The following is a 15,608-nucleotide window of genomic DNA, read 5'->3' on the forward strand; positions in this document are numbered from 1 at the left end:
GTTGAAAACATGCATCGCTCCAGATGTGGTTGAACTGTTAGTCCCATCAGCCTCCTAACCAGCAAAGTCAATGGTGAGGAATGCTGGGAGTTGCTATCCAACAACATGGACAGCGACCACCTGAGGACCATGAGTGTATCCACACGGCAGAATTAAAGCAATTGACGCCACTTTAACTACCACGACTCTATCCTGTGGAATCCTGGGATCTGTGGTTTTGAGAGCTCTCTGACAAACTTGGCTGAACACCTCGCCAAACTACAAATCCCAAGATTCCAACACATAGAGCCCTGACAAGTTGAAATGGTGTCAAATTGCTTCAATTCTTCAATCCTATGGGGTGCCTCCACACTGTCGAAATCATGCAGCTTGACACCACTTTAACTGTCATGGCTGAATGCTATGAAATTCTGAGAACTATAGTTTTGTGAGATAGTTAGCCTTCTCTCTCAAAGTGCTCTGGGGCCACAGCAAACTACACTTTGTGTAGTTCCGCAGCATGGAGCCAGGGCAGTTTAAAGCAGTGTCAAATTGGATTATTTCTGCAGTGTGGATGCAGCCGTGGATCCAAGAGCGGAGCTTCAGACCAGTCTGTGGTTGGATCTGTTTCTTGAACAGTCAGCTTTGAACAAAAACATCACTGGCGCAAAACAAGAAGAAACAGAGCGGCGAGAGCAAAGAAGACCTGCTCCACTGGGTGCTCTATATCCCATTTGCCTTTGACAAGCCAGTCCTGAAATGAAGCTGGAGATCTGTCTAAATATTTACATCTTTGGCACCAACGCCAGTCAGAGAGGGTTGAGGTTTTGTGGGGTTGTTTTTTTATCCAGGCGTCTTGGATCTGATGGAGAAATGCTTCTCTTTCAGTCCCAGGTGAGAAAAAGCCTATGCCTAGAGAAAAAGGGCCCAGAAGCTGGGTGGCAAAGGGGAACGCAAGAAGAGAAGAAGAGCTTGGAAAAGTGACCTTTGGGGGGACCACAGCTCCCAGAATCCCCAGCCAGGAGGGACAGACACCCAGAGTCCCCCAAAACTCCTTTGTCTGGAGTGGTAAAAACTAGGCTTAGTGCAATCCTAGCGATTACACTAGAATTCCCACACTGAAGGGGGGTTGGACTAGGTGACCCTTGGGGATCCCTTGTGTGGTCCATGCTGAGGGCACTGGGCCGATTGGTAAGGAGCCTGCTGCCTTCCCCAAGCTGGTGCCCACCACACACACACACACACACACACACAGTCAGACCTCCTTATCCACGGATTTTTTTATCCACGAATTCAAGCATCCGCAGCTTGCAGATATTCCCCCAAAGTATAAATCCCAACTAGCAAACCTTGAACGTCCATTTTATATAAGGGACACCATTTTACTATGCCACTGCATTTAAAGGGGCTTGAGCATCCACAGATTTTGTGATCCATGGGGGTCCCGGAACCATGCCTCAGCAGATAACAAGGGCCCACTTGATGTGTGTGTGTGTGCGCGCATGTGTGTGTGTGTAGGGGCCAGCAGGGCTGCTCCATCTGTGTCCCTTATATAAAAGGCCAGAAATCAAGGTTCATTTTGGGGGAACGTATTAAAAATGTTAAAAGGATCTGCCAGCCGCAGATGCTTGGATCCGTGGGTAAAAGAAAAACAACCCAGCAAACCCATGGATCCAGAGGGCTGGCTGTACTAGATCTCCCCAGCAGAGAATATGGAATAGCAATAGCAACAGCTTTTACATCTCTATAGGCTTCCTAGGGAACTAAGCACCTGCTAAGGCAGTGGTCCCCTTTCAGAGATGTTGGACTTCAGCTCCCAGGAGCCTCAGCCCTGTTGGCCAATAGCCTGGGATTCTGGGAGCTGGAGTCCAAGAGCCCTTAAAGGGACCACGGCGATAACAGAGCAGGGCCCCGTTTCTTTGGCCTCCAAGGGGTCTTCCTCCCAAGGCAACCTGCTCCGAAAGGAAAGCGGAGGCGGGAGACTTGCCGGTATCGCTTGTCGTCCACCGGGACGAAGTCCATCAGGAGCATATAGTCGGCCATCGGATCCATCCCGAAAATCTTCACCTGGAAAGTGGGGAACATCCTCCTGGAAGCGAAAGGGGAGAGTGAGGGGAAGAAGGGAGAGATGGCAAAGCAAGCGGCCATTCCCAGAGTCCCAAGCGGATCCGTTGCTGCAGTGCGGAGGCAGCCTTTCCAACTCGCCTCCCGGCTGAGACATGCCTTGAACCAGGCCTTCGGATTGCAGGGCTAGGAGGGCGGGATCGCAAGACCCATCTCCTCCAGCCAGGGGCGAGGAAGGCTGGGAGTTGCAATCCAGCCCCACGACCGAGGGCTTCCCATCGCCACCCAGGAACAGACTGGACCAAATGAAGAGAGAGTGGCCAGCAGTGGCATCCCTGCCCCTTTCATCCCTCTTTCATCCCTCTCCCAGCCAAGGGGACCAGGCGTCCTCCTTTTCCAGGGCATGTCCTCCATTTGCGCCTCCTCTCCAGGAGGCATTTCCAAAGCTCCTCCATTTGGGGCAGGGCTAAGAAGCAGGGCTGAGTGTCCTGAGCTGTGAGGCTGACCCTGCCCCACCTTGTTTCGGAATGTCCTCCATTCGGGAGTGCCTTGTCCTCCTTGGCAGTGGGGCCGGAGGGGGGTCACCCTGCCTCCAGGACGTGTCCTCTGGGTTCTTGTTGGGTGCCTTCAAATCGTTTCCGACTCCTAAGAGGAAACTATCATGGAGGGGGATGCTTTGATTGGGATTTCCTGCATGGCAGAATGGGGTTGGACTGGATGGCCCTTGGGGTCTCTTCCAACTCTACGAGTCTATGATTCTATAGTATTTGTGTGTGTGTGTGGGGGGGGGGGTTCGGCCATGTGGTTAGAAGAGTTTGTTCCTGACCTTTCGCCATCCTCTGAGGCTGGGCAAGTTCCTCCAGAGGGGGTCTTGCTGTGGCCATCCTCTGAGGCTGAGAGAGTGATGCTTGCCCCAATGTCAGTTTCCAGGGCCAGGCCAGGATTCGAACCCAGGTCTCCAGAGTCCAAGCTCAAACCACTAGCTCCCCACTGAGACTAAGATATTTCCTCAGGGAGATTTCTTGCTCTGGTTTTTTTTTTTGGGGGGGGGGGGCAATACATTCTAGGGGGCTAAGGCCCCCAAATGGCGAGGAGGGCCACACACAACACACACACAACACACAACACACAAACACAATCTGAGGTCGGACCCAGCAGCAGAGGATGCCTTTGCAACTGCTGGCCAAGGTTGGCACCTTGGCACGCAAAGAAAGACGAGAAGAAGCCAGCTTTGCAAAACCAAGAGCGTCCACTCTAATATCTCGCTATATCTAGTCATATCTATCTATCTATCTATCTATCTATCTATCTATCTATCTATCTATCCAGTTACATTCAGCCATCTAGAGAGAGAGCTATTTAAGGACAGGGATTTCTTTCACATACGACTATAAGTCAACCTCATATATAAGTCAAGGGCCAGTTTTGGGGCCCAAATTGTGGATTTTGCTACGACCCACGGATAAGTCGAGGGTAAAAGTTAGGGGCGTGCAACAAAGGATTTAAAGGATGAAGCGAAGAAAATGATGCCAAAGGACTGACAAAATTGGATCAGTCGAGTGTAAAACCGAGGCGCATGTAATGAAGAATGTAAATGTCGAAGCAAAGGAAAACAATGCCAAAGAACTTATGAAATTCCAAAATAACTATTAGTACTCATGCTAAAGGCGAAGGGATGAGAGAGTCGAAGGGGGTCAAGACTTCCAGGGCAGATTAAACTCTTGCCTTTTCACCAGGGGATGGATATGTATACACACACATATATATATATATGCGTTCAAGTACAGCACTTACATTGACCCGTGGATAAGTCGGCTCAGGTTTTTGAGTCCATTTTTTAACCTACATTTCTAGACTTATACATGAGTATATATGTACACATACACATACATAGACAAACCCCGGCTTTATTCCCTCCTTTCATTTCCGTTTCATTTTCTCCGATCTGTCCTGACTCGAGCAATTTGTTGGAAGCTTGGTGCATTCTCTTTCCCCCTCCTTAGATAGGGAATTCCTGCATGCAAACTCCTCTCTCTCTCTCTCTGTCTCTTTCTCATTCAAACTAACCAGGTCATTTAGGTCGCTCCCCCTTTGGGACCGACAGCCCTCCTCTCTCAATGGTTTTCTCCTGAGCTGCGTGTTTTCCATCTTCCTCCACTTTGAACTGTCTTTGGAAAGGTGGCGAGAGAAAGATTCCGCCATCGCCATGTTAGTCTGCAGAATCGGTATGTAGAGAGATCTTGTGGCACCTTTGAGACTCACTGAAAGAAAGAAATTGGCAGCAGGAGCTACGAAAGCAGATCATTTAGGTTTCTTCAGCCTTTGGTAAGGAAACGAAAATATTGAAATATCCAAAAATGTCAAAGCTAAGCTGTCAGGGTCTCGCTTGAAACCAGCAGAATGCTTCCCTAAGAACTCCAAAAACAACCCACACAAGTGGCTTGTAGTTCAAACAAAAGTTTACTAAATAGCTTGAATCTATACATTGACATAAAAGGCGATATCCTCATCTCGCGAGTGAACCCTGGCCATCTTTGCCAAGAAAGCCAAGAGAGGAGGAAGATGGAGGACCAGCGGTTCAGTAGGACATCTTTGAGAGAGTCTCTCTTAGTCCCAAAGGGGCTCCTGCTGCCAACTTCTTTCTTTCGGTGAGTCTCAAAGGTGCTACAAGATCTCTCAAGAGTACAAGATACAAGATCTCTTTACTAGCTAGATTAGGATATAGCCTTTTATAGATAGATAGGGATTTCCTGCATGCAAACTCCTCTCTCTCGTTTTTTTTGTGGGGGGTTTTTGGGTTATGGGGCCATGCTCCTGAAGAGTTTCTTCCTGAGATTTCGGCAGCATCTTCACAGAAGAAACTCTTCCAGAACACAGCCCCAGAGCCCGAAAAACCTACAAAAAGCTGTCCCCCCCCCCTCTTTCTCATTTAGGTGGCATCTCCTTTCTCTGAAAGATTTCCGACTGGACTGTCTTCGAGAAAGATGCCTTTTTACCTGAACCCTTCACTAGCGAGATGAGGATATCGCCTTTTGTGTCAATATATAGATTAAAGCCATTTAGTAAACTTTTGCTTGAACTAGAAGCTGCTTGTCTTGGTTGTTTTTGGAGTTCTTAGGGAAGCAGAGTGAGACAAAGGCACATTTCTGCTGCTCTGCCGGTTGAAAGCGAGACCCAACAGGCTTACCTTGGACATTTTTGGATAGTTCAATATTTTCATTTCCTTAGCAAGGACTGAAGCCTTGGGAAACTTAAATTACCCACACGATTGTCCTCCCTTAGCTGCTACAAAGAATGAGGGCTTTATCGCGGGATAAAGCCCTCACATTGTTGCATAGTTATAGCGTTTTAACATGGACTGTTTTAGATTTTGTAAGCTGCCTTGAGTCCCTGTACTGGGAGGAAGGCAGGATAATAATAATAATAATAATAATAATAATAATAATAATAATAATAATAATAATAATATGGAAGGAGAGAGCTGAGAGTCCCAGCAGACTTCCTCAAGAGGAAATCCCATTGAGATTTCGGAGGGACCGGTTTTGAAACCAGCTCTCTTTCTCTCTTTCGCTCTTTCTCTCTTGCGCTCGAGGACTGTCCAAAAAAATATTGTTGTATTTCTTTCATTATATTGATTTACTCTCCTTTAAAAAAAAAAAAATGCCGCCTTTTTAGTTTTCGTACTACAGATCCCTTTCCCAGCCTCGCTAGGAAAAAGCAAGAGACGGTGCCAAAGCGGGTTGTTTCTCCAGCGTGGATGCAGCCTTAGCCGACTCTTATTCGACTCTATTTTCGGGGGGATCCCAGTCCAAGTCCCCCAATGCCCCCCAGAACCATCTCTAAGGCTCCATCCACACAAATAGCAACCACAATGGCAAGGACATGTCTAGACGGTTTCTATACTATTTCTAACAACCCCGCTTTGAGGGTCTCACAGACACTCCGGATCCCAGGCTTCCCTGGCCTTGAGCCAGGGCAGTTGAAGCGGTCTCAAACTGGATCATTTCTGCAGTGGGTTGGGGACCTGGGTAACCCTTCAAAATCTGGATGCAGCCACTATTTCCAAACCCTCCTCCATTTTTATAATAATAATAATAATAATAATAATAATAATCGAAGGTTCTGGGGGACGACCGCGGATGCAAATTATTATTATTATTATTATTATTATTATTATTATTATTATTATTTGCATCTGCGATCATCCAGAAAAGGGGTTTACGTCCGATCTCTTGATCGTGAATACAGAGATAATAATCGACTTTCCTTTTCAGGAGGCAGGTATCGCTTTGCAAATGGCAGGAAGCTTTGCTGTAACTATTTTCTTTCTTGATTTCAGTTACTTCCGACTCAAGTGGCAATTGATCGCATTCAACTCGCAATTTCTTATCTTTTCCCTTGACTGTCGAAAAGCGACAGCCACCATTGACTCTGCTGGAAGCCCACTTCGCCCCAAAGCCCATTCGACCTGACCCTCTGCAGGGCCTTCTTTTTCTGCATTGGGATTGCCTTTGGTGCATTCCGGGGCTGCTGCGTCTGAAAGGCCTTCAGGGCCAAGGACAGGGGAGCCAAGGAGGCTTTGGCAAAGACATCTAGGTCCCAAACACGCGGCGGGAAAGAATCCACGTTGAGACCGCTGAGAAAAGTCGTTCCTTGTGGCCCCAGAGCTCTCGAACAGCCTGGAGCCAGGCCAGTTGAAGCGATCTCAAAGCGGATGATTCCCGCAGGGTGTTTGGGACCCTAGCGACAAGAGCGATCCGGAGTTTTGCAATGACATGAATGGACCTTCTGCACAGAAATGGACCTTCAGACTCAAAACTACGATTCGAACACAAACCAGCCAGAAAAGCCCAAGAGCCAAAGCAAGCGCAAGGCGACTGTCTCTAAAGGAAAGCGACAGCTGGCGAAGAGGAAGGCCAGGCCCTGCCATCCGAGGACGGAGAGAGGAGGGAAAGGCCTCTGCTGCTCCACTCGATTTTAATCGCACGGTTTGAATTGTCCCCGTGTGTTTTGTATGTGTTGTCAGCCGCCTGGGGCCTCGCTTTGGGAGAAAGGCGGGATCACAACAAAACAAAACAAAACAAAACAAAAATGAATGAATGAATGAATGAAAGAAAGCAAGCAAGCAAGCAAGCAGTGGTTCCAGGAGTGCAGCCTTGCCTCCTGGGCTCTGGAGAGGCACACGGACTACTAGGCGAAGCCGGAGCCTTGAAAGGGCTCCTTTCCTTGCATTTGATTTGTGTCGGTCGACAGGTGCTTCTGCACAAAGCCTTCCTGGGCAGCGGGCTGAGAAAGAGGAGGAGGACCAGCGAAGGCCGGCAGAGATCGCCTGGGATTTCCCCGCAATGAACTCGACATCGAAATCGAGAAATAGTGGGGGAGACTGGCGGGGCTCCTGATGGTTCTCAGCAGCGAAGAGAGAGTAAGCGAACCGGGGAAGGGTTTGGTTTCGCCTGGAGGAGTCCTTCTGTCGAAACGATCCGGGTTAAAAGAAGAAGAAGAAGGAGAAGAAGAAGGAGAAGAAGAAGAAGGAGGAGGAGAAGAAGAAGGAGAAGAAGAAGGAGAAGGAGAAGGGGGGACCGAAGGCAAGGGCTTCTCTGGGGCTTCTCCTCCCTCCTGACCCCGGCTGGAGGCCCAAAAAGCCTCCAAGCCCAGCCGAGCTCTTTCAGTGCCAGGGGCATTGGCTGTACTTGGAGAGAAAGTACAGCTTTCCCGCTGCGATGGGATCCTGGGATGTGTAGTTTTCTCTCCGGCAGTGAAAGCTGCCCTGACTACAACTCCCAGAATGTCCCTAGCCCGGCGCCTGGGGCACTTCAAGCCAAGAAATGCTGGGAGCTGTAGTGTTTGCCAGACATGGAGCCTTCCCTGTCAGAGAGCTCTAGTGCTCCAGCAAGCCTCAATCCCAAAAATCCCCTCGCCCTGAGTGAGCCCTGGCAGCGAAAGGGGGGTCAACCTGGATTATTTCTGCGGTGAGCTTTGGACCCCAAACCCACACTATTATTATTATTATTATTATTATTATTATTATTATTATTATTATTATTATTATTGGTTTCTATAGCGCTATACCTAAGGCTCCATAAAAGAGCATAACGTTCTACAAAATAATAACAAGAGACATAGAAAATCATACATAATAATAAATGAGAGGAGTCGATAAATGAAGCAGTTTGAGACCCACGGCAGCAATAATCCAGTTTGAGACCGCCTTAATGGCCTGGGCTCAGTCTCAGGGGATCTTGGGAGTTGGAGTTTATTGTCAGGATCGCCTCGCAGTGAGCCAGAGCAGTTCAAGCGGTCTCAAAGTGGATTATTTCTGCTGTGTGTTTGCCACCCAGAAGAAGACGAAGAAGAGGAAGGAGCTCTGGTTTGGGGCTTCGAGGAAACGAAATGAACTAACTAACTAATGTTCTTATATCCGCCTTTCTCTCCACCCCCCGCGGGTATAAAGAGCAACAATAAAATTAATTAATTTATCAATCAATTAATTAACATTTCTAATACATTAAAAACATTTCTTTCAATTATACCTCACCCGGAGCAGATGCCCCCCTTTTCCCTGCGGTCCGCTATTGAAAAGGGGCTTTTCAAAAGAAAAATCCACGTTTAATTTAATTGTAATTTAATTTTAATTTAAAAAATAAATACTGTAATAAAACTTTTATTTCTATCCCGCTCTTTGTCAAAGCGGCGCACAGAGATTAAAATACCTCAATATATACCTTATCTCTCCCCTCCTTAAAAAAGGATCAAACACTATAGTTTAATTTTAATTTCATTTAATTTTAATTTTCTGTTTATTCTACTTTTAATTTAATTTCAATTTTAGCTGATTTTAATTATCATTTTAATTTAGTTTTCATGTTCTTTCATTTTAATTCCAATTCTAATTTCATTTTCATTGGTTTTAATGATCATGATAATTTTAATTTTCACTGGTTTTCATTTTCATTTTATTTTAATGATCAGGATAATTTCATTTTAGTTTTGACTGATTTTAATGATAATTTTAATTTTCTTTTAATTTTCACCGATTTTAATTTTCACTTCCTTTCAATTATAATTATAATTTTCTTTTCATTTTCACCGGTTTCAATTTTAATTTCATTTTAATTTTGCTTCTTTTTCTCTGGGAGACAGGAAAACAGATGAAGCTCGGGATGCTATTATTTTCTCCAGTTGGAAATCAATATTAACAACCTTCTCGCCCGATTTCTTTCTCTTTCCCTTCTTTCCCTTTCCTTTTGGCGATGTCAAGACACACACAAAGAGGGTTGTTCAGACTGGGACAAAACCCAGAGCTTCCCTTGAAAGCAACAGAAATGACTGAAAGCAGAGGCCCTGGAAGAGTGGGCCGCTTTTGAAATGCTGCTGCCGCCTTCTCTTCGGAGAAGAGGCCGAGGATCGCTCTCCAGCCCGGAGCCCAAAGGGACTTGGCTTTCTTGGCTTTCCAAGGGTCCCATTCAAGAGGGATTCGTCCTAGGAATCCCGGTTAAGGGCCCTGGATCGGGGCCGGAATGGCAAAGAGCGCAGCCAAAGATCCAAGCCAACCAAGCCTCCTTCGCTGAAGTTGCCGAATCGAACTGGGAAGAACCAATTCAATCAACTCCATTCGTGAAAAGGGGCTTCGGAGGCTTTCTTCGGTCCAAAACACTCTGCAGAAAGACTCCCGTCGGAGCTTGCTTGAAGTGCTTTGGGAGAGACGGGGAGAGAGCTCTAGTGCCACAATACACTGCAATTCCCAAAGCCATGGTGCAAGGAATCCGGTTGGAGGCCGCTCGGACTGCCCTGGCTCAGGGCTAGAGAATCGGGGCCCCTGTGCTTTTGCCAGGGTCCGAGAGCCCTGGGTCCCCCGTCAACTACAATGGCCAGGATTCCCTCGCAGGCTGAGACGACGAAATGCAGGTCCTTCTGAAGCGGAGGAGAGAGAAGCCAGGCCTGGGAGTGCGCGTCCTTCGGGGGAAACGAATTCGGAAAAGCAATGCAGAGGAGTCCAAGAAGGGCAAGGGAAGAAGGCCCTAAGGAAGCCTAGGGAGGGGAGTTTCGTGTGGCCCCGGGGCTCTCTCTGGCAGAGAAGGAGAAAGCTCTCCCCAAACTCTGCTTTGCCCGAGTCCCTCCTCCTCCTCCTCCTCCTCCTCCTCCTCGCCTGGAGCCAGGGCAGATCAAGAGGTCTCCCGGCGGATCCTCTCTGCCTTGGGTTTCCGAGGATCTGGCCTCCGACCCTGGAAGAAATTGGGAGAGGATCGGGCTGCAGAAAGGGGCCTGAAGTCTTTCTTTCCACCGCCAGAGCAGATGCTCCGCTTTCCCTGTCGTCTGCTCTTCCAAAGGGCTTCATCCCCGGAGAGCTGGACTCCAAGCCAGGCTCAGTGGCCCTCCTTCGACCCCGAGGGCTTTGAAAAAGGATGGCGATTGCGAGCCCTTGGCTTCTTGCCTTCCGAAGCTTTTGGGAGAGCCGCCGCTGCTTCTGGCGAATCGGAAGGAAAAGGCCTTCGCTTCACAACAGCCCCCCAGCGACTGCTGATCAGCTCTGGAAGCAAAGGGGAAAGGACTTGGCGGGAAGAGAAGGGCCCGGAAAGATCCTCGGGGCGTTTGTCTTCTGGAGGAGGCCTTCCTTTGGGAAGGGTTCCAGTTCGAAAGGCCCGGCAGGCGAAAGGAAAGGAAAGGAAAGGAAAGGAAAGGACAGCGCGCCTGAGATAGGAATATAGATAGATCGAGGTACATCCAGGGGATGTGAGTTGAGGAAATAGGTTTCCATGGCAGAGGGAACCCCTGGGATGGGCCTCGGATGGCCCAAAGAGGAAGGCGTCCCAGCCCTATCCATCTACCCAGACTGACAGAAAACAGCAAGGACTTTCAAGGGGAACCTCATGATTTCGTCCCCCAATTTTCCTACTGCAATGAAGGGCCTTTTCATAAATGCACCCCAAAGGCTGTGTGCTCCAAGGGTTAGAGAGCGTGCGAAAGAGAGAGGGGCCTAAAAAGGAGAGACAGCAGGCTCCAGGCCAGGAAAACTCAGGGCTGCGGCACTGCAAAGAAGTCCCTTTGGAGCCTGGCTTCCCAGACCTGGACTGGGAGCCCCGGGGTTTTCTTGGCCTGCTTTCTTCAGGGGGGCTTTGCCTGGACTAGGACTCTGGACACCCGGGTTTGGTTCCCAGCTGAACATCCCAAACTACTTTGGCAGAGTCACACTGTCTCAGCCTCAGAGGACGGCAAAGAGCAAACCTCCAAGAAAACCCCATGAACCCCAGCCAGAAGGCACAAATCAGAAAGACTGGAAGGCTCACAATGGCTAAATACACACACTCACACACACATATGGAAATACACTGGGCCCTTGGTATACGCTGGGCTTTGCTTCCAAGATCCCCGTGGAGAACAAAATCTGTGGATGCTCAAGTCCCATTAAATATAATGACAGAGCAAAATGGTGTCCCTTATAAAAAATGGAAAAGCAATGTTTGATATTTGAAATTTATACTTCTTTTTTTTAACATTTTCAAACCATGGATGAAGGGCCAAATGTATATACACACACACACATATAAATATATATTCATGTATAAGTCTAGAAATTTTAGTCAAAACATTGGCCCCCAAACCCTGAGTTGACCTATCTGTGGTTCAATGTTCATACTGTACTTTCACTCTTCTTTTAAAAAAGGAAGCATCCCTTGGTGAAAGGCAAAAGTATAATCTCTCCTGGAAGCACAGACCCCACTCGAGTCTCTCATCCATCGCTGGGATTTTGTCAAACTCTTTGACCTTGTTTTTCTTTCAAACTGTGGTCCTAGGTTTTACCCTCCACTTATCCACGGGTCATATCAAAAGCCATAATTTTGGCCCCAAAACCTGCCCTCCACATGAGGTCAACTTAAAGTTGAGTAGATACAGGATAGATAGATAGATAGATGATAGATAGAGAGATAAATATATATACACACACATTCATATAAATATATACTGTATCTATATACACACACACACATATATATATATATGTACACACACAGAGACACACAAATAAATAAATATATACACATAAATATATAAACATTTATATATTCACACACACACACACACATATTACCAGGTAGATATACAGATATACAGATAGATAGACAGAGAGACAGACAGAGCATATAGATATGACTGAGAGGGCCACCGTGGGCCTAGTGCTTTGACTGCTGGAGCGTGACTCTGGAGACCAGGGTTCGAATCCTCTCTCAGCCTCTTTGGCGAAACCTTGCCAAGAAACCCCCTCACATAATAATAATAATAATAATATCTCGCCTTTGGGTCGGAAACGAGGGCACAAAACTACAACACCACACACACACACACATATATATATCCAGCCTTTCCCTCTTTCCCGCTCTGACCTGCCGGCCTTGGTGACGATCATCTCGGTGCCCAGTTGGTTGAACTCGTCCCAGAGGGCCTTCATCTCCAGCTGGACGTTGACGTTGGCCACTTTGGGGTTCTTCTTGACGGGCGCCTTGGACGAAGCCGAGCCCGAGCCTCCTCCGCCTCCTCCTCCTCCTCCTCTTTCGGGGGCGTCGTCGGAGCCAGCCGGCGGAGGGTTCGACCCGGAGCCTCCCGGGAAGGAATAACCGTGCGGCGGCTGCTGCTGCTGCTGCTGTTGCGGAGGCGGTTGTTGTTGTTGTTGGGCTTGTTGCTGGCTGGCGTGGTGGTGAGGCGGCGGTTGCTGAGGCGGAGGAGGCGGCGGGTGTTGCTGCTGGGCCTGGGCCGAGCAGGGCTCGTAGTGGGGCGGCTCGGGAGGGCCGTAGGGGTCCCCCGGCGACGGGGAAAGGTGGTGGTAGCCCCCCGTCGTGGCCGCCGCCGCCGCCGCCGCGTTCAGGCTGCTGAGGCTGTTGGCCGTGAAGGCGGCAACGTCGCAGAAGTGCGAGAGCTGCGTCAGCCACGGGCTGGAGATGGCTGAAATCATGCCGCGAACGGGAAAAGAGAAGAGGAAGGAAGGAAGGAAGGGAGAGAAAAAGTGAGTAGAGGGAAAGAAAGAGCGGGGAGGCAAGGCTTCTTTTCCCCTTCACTCAAGGCTCTTCTCCTCAGTCAAGGCTTCTTTTCCCCCTCTCTTCACTCAGAGTTTCTTTTCCCTTCACTCTAGGCTTTCTTGCCCCTCATTTAGGACTTCTCTTCACTCAAGGCGTCTTTTCCCTTCACTCTAGGCTTCTTTCCCCCCGCAATCTAGGCTTCCTTTCCCCCCACTCCGGTCTTCTTTCCCCCCTCAGAGCTTCTTTTCCCTTCACTTAAAGCTTCCTTTTCTCTCACTCTAGGCTTTCTTTTTTCCCCTCACGCTGAGGGCGGCCGCCCGCCCTTCTTTGCCCTCGCGCCTCGGCTTCCCTTTTATAGCGCGACGCCGAGGGGGAAAATAGTGGCCCCTCGGTCTCCCGCCCTTTTTTATGGCCCTACGCGCGTGCGCGCTTTCTCTCTCTCTCGCCCCCTCCCCGCTTTTCTCGCCTCAGAGGCAAAGAAGGGGTTCGGCGGGTTGGCGCGAGCTCTCCGCACTCCGCGCGCGCTCGACTGACTGACTGACTGGACTTGAGGGAATAAAGTGAGGGAGGCTGGGGAAAAGGCGGGGCTTCCCTACTCGCTCCCCTCCTCCTGGCTCCTCCCTTCTGCGCTCACGCGCACTGACTGGATACAGCATTGTTGAAGGGCGGGGCATGGGCGCGCGCGCGCTCCCCGCTAGCTCTCTTGTCTCCTCTCCCGGACTGAGGGAGACTGGGGAAGGGCGTGGCCTCCCCTCACTTGGCTCCTCCCCTCTGACGGACTGATCTGAGGTGGGGAAGGGGCGGGGCCTCGGCCTTAGCTCCAGACTCCCCCCCTCCCGGACTGAAGGAGCCTAGGAAAGGGCGGGGGCTCCTCCCTTAGCATCAGTCCGCGGCCCAAAGCAGTCCCGCCCTTTGGCTGTTCATCTCGTCGGCTCTCCCTCCCCATTGGCTGCCACTCGCCTTTGCTCTCCCTCCCATTGGCTGTCGGCCTCAGGCCCGGAGGGGAGCTGGAGGCGAACTCGCCTTTCTCTTCCGAGCTCCGAGGAGTGATTGACAAGCCGAGCGCCCGCCTCCTGTCCCTGATTGCTCTTCTCTTTCTCCTCCCAGCGGGATCAAGATGGGAGGGGGCAGTTCGGGGTGAGCTTGGGCGCAAGGGCACACTCTCTCAGCCTCAAGTCCCGGGCGAACCTCCTCGAACCCAAGCAAAGCCCACCCTAAGGTCACCAGAAACGACCTGCAGACCCACAACGGCCCCAAACCTCTGGGGAAAGGAGAACAGGACCTCTAACGGGACCTTCCCAGGCTCTGATTTCCTTTTCCTGCCTTTTCAGCTGCATCCGCACGCCAGCAATAATCCGGTTCAACACCGCTTGGACTGCCAGGGCTCCATGCCATGGGATTTGTAGTTCGGTGAGCTAGTGAGCCTTTCTCTGTCAGAGAGCTCTTAAACTGCCTGGCGCCATGCTCTGGAATCCTGGGAATTGTAGTTCTGGGAGACATTTGGCCTTCTCGGGTGCCAAACTACAGATCCCAGGTTCTCTTTGCGTGGAGGCAGGGCAGTGCGGAGGCAGCCTGCGTCCAAAACACACTGCAGAAAGAATCCACTTTGAGACCGCTTTAGCTCAATGCTAAAGGATTCTGTGAATTGTAGTTTTGTGGGACACTGAGCCTTTTGTGTCTGAGAGCTCTGGCACAACAATAAAATACCATTCCCAGGATTCCCTAGCATTGAGTCAGGGCAGTTAAAGCGGTCTCGAACTGGGTTATTTCTGCAATGGGTTTGGGACCCTAGGGCTGCACCCACAGTGGAGAAATAACCCGGTTTGGCACCGCTTTAACTGTGACTCAAGGCTATGGAATTCTGGGAGTTGGATATTGCGACTCTGGATTCTCCTTGCGATGGAGCTGTTTAAGAGAGAGGTGGATATTATTATCGTGGTTATTGCTGCGAGAACAAAGAGGGCTTGCTGATATTATTATTATTATTATTATTATTATTATTATTATTATTATTATTATAACCGTATTGCCAGGGGGATACTGTGGAATACATCCTCTTGATTGTCAAGTCCCAGGGAAACCTGAGAGACCTCCAGGCCAGGCATTCTTCACACACACACACATATCTATCGATCTATAAAATGCGTTTCAATGAAGAAAGGCAAAGCAGGGAAGCGGCGAAGCTCCGTTGCAAGGCATTGGGCGAAGGGCTGCGAGGAGCAAAAGAGGGAAAGGCCTCTGCAACTTCGGGAGGACTTTCCCGACAGAAGCCGGACAAGGAGGAAAGCAGCCCTGCCTTGCTTTTGGGTGGCATCCTTGCCTTTGCAAAAATGCAATCCCGACAAGTCCTCTGTTTCAACGGATCGCGTTTTGAAAAGCAAGAAGAGCTCTTTAATATACGTATACATATGGACATATATACATATATGTACGAATATACATATACATACGTATATAAAATACACACACACACACATACATATGCAGGCTGTTTGCCGTACTAAATGAAGTGTGTGTGTGTGTGTATATATGGATACATACACACATATTCATATA

At 49.2% G+C, this 15,608-nt stretch overlaps 1 protein-coding gene across 1 annotated transcript in view; it reads right to left on the bottom strand.

The window, feature by feature from the left end:
* Positions 1 to 13,255, bottom strand: part of TBX1 (T-box transcription factor 1) — a 37,460-nt gene extending 24,205 nt beyond the window's left edge. The window contains exons 1-2 of the mRNA XM_089489860.1: positions 12,423 to 13,255; positions 1,967 to 2,068 (exon numbers count right to left, since the gene is read on the bottom strand). Coding sequence (XP_089345986.1) covers positions 1,967 to 2,068; positions 12,423 to 12,988 — 668 coding nt within the window. The 5' untranslated portion in view covers positions 12,989 to 13,255. The remainder of the gene's footprint in view (positions 1 to 1,966; positions 2,069 to 12,422) is intronic.
* Positions 13,256 to 15,608: the final 2,353 nt, after the last annotated feature.

The sequence above is a fragment of the Sceloporus occidentalis genome, unplaced genomic scaffold (assembly GCF_023333645.1).
Source record: "Sceloporus occidentalis isolate IW3139 unplaced genomic scaffold, rSceOcc1.0.p SCAF_41, whole genome shotgun sequence".
Lineage (NCBI taxonomy): Eukaryota > Metazoa > Chordata > Lepidosauria > Squamata > Phrynosomatidae > Sceloporus > Sceloporus occidentalis.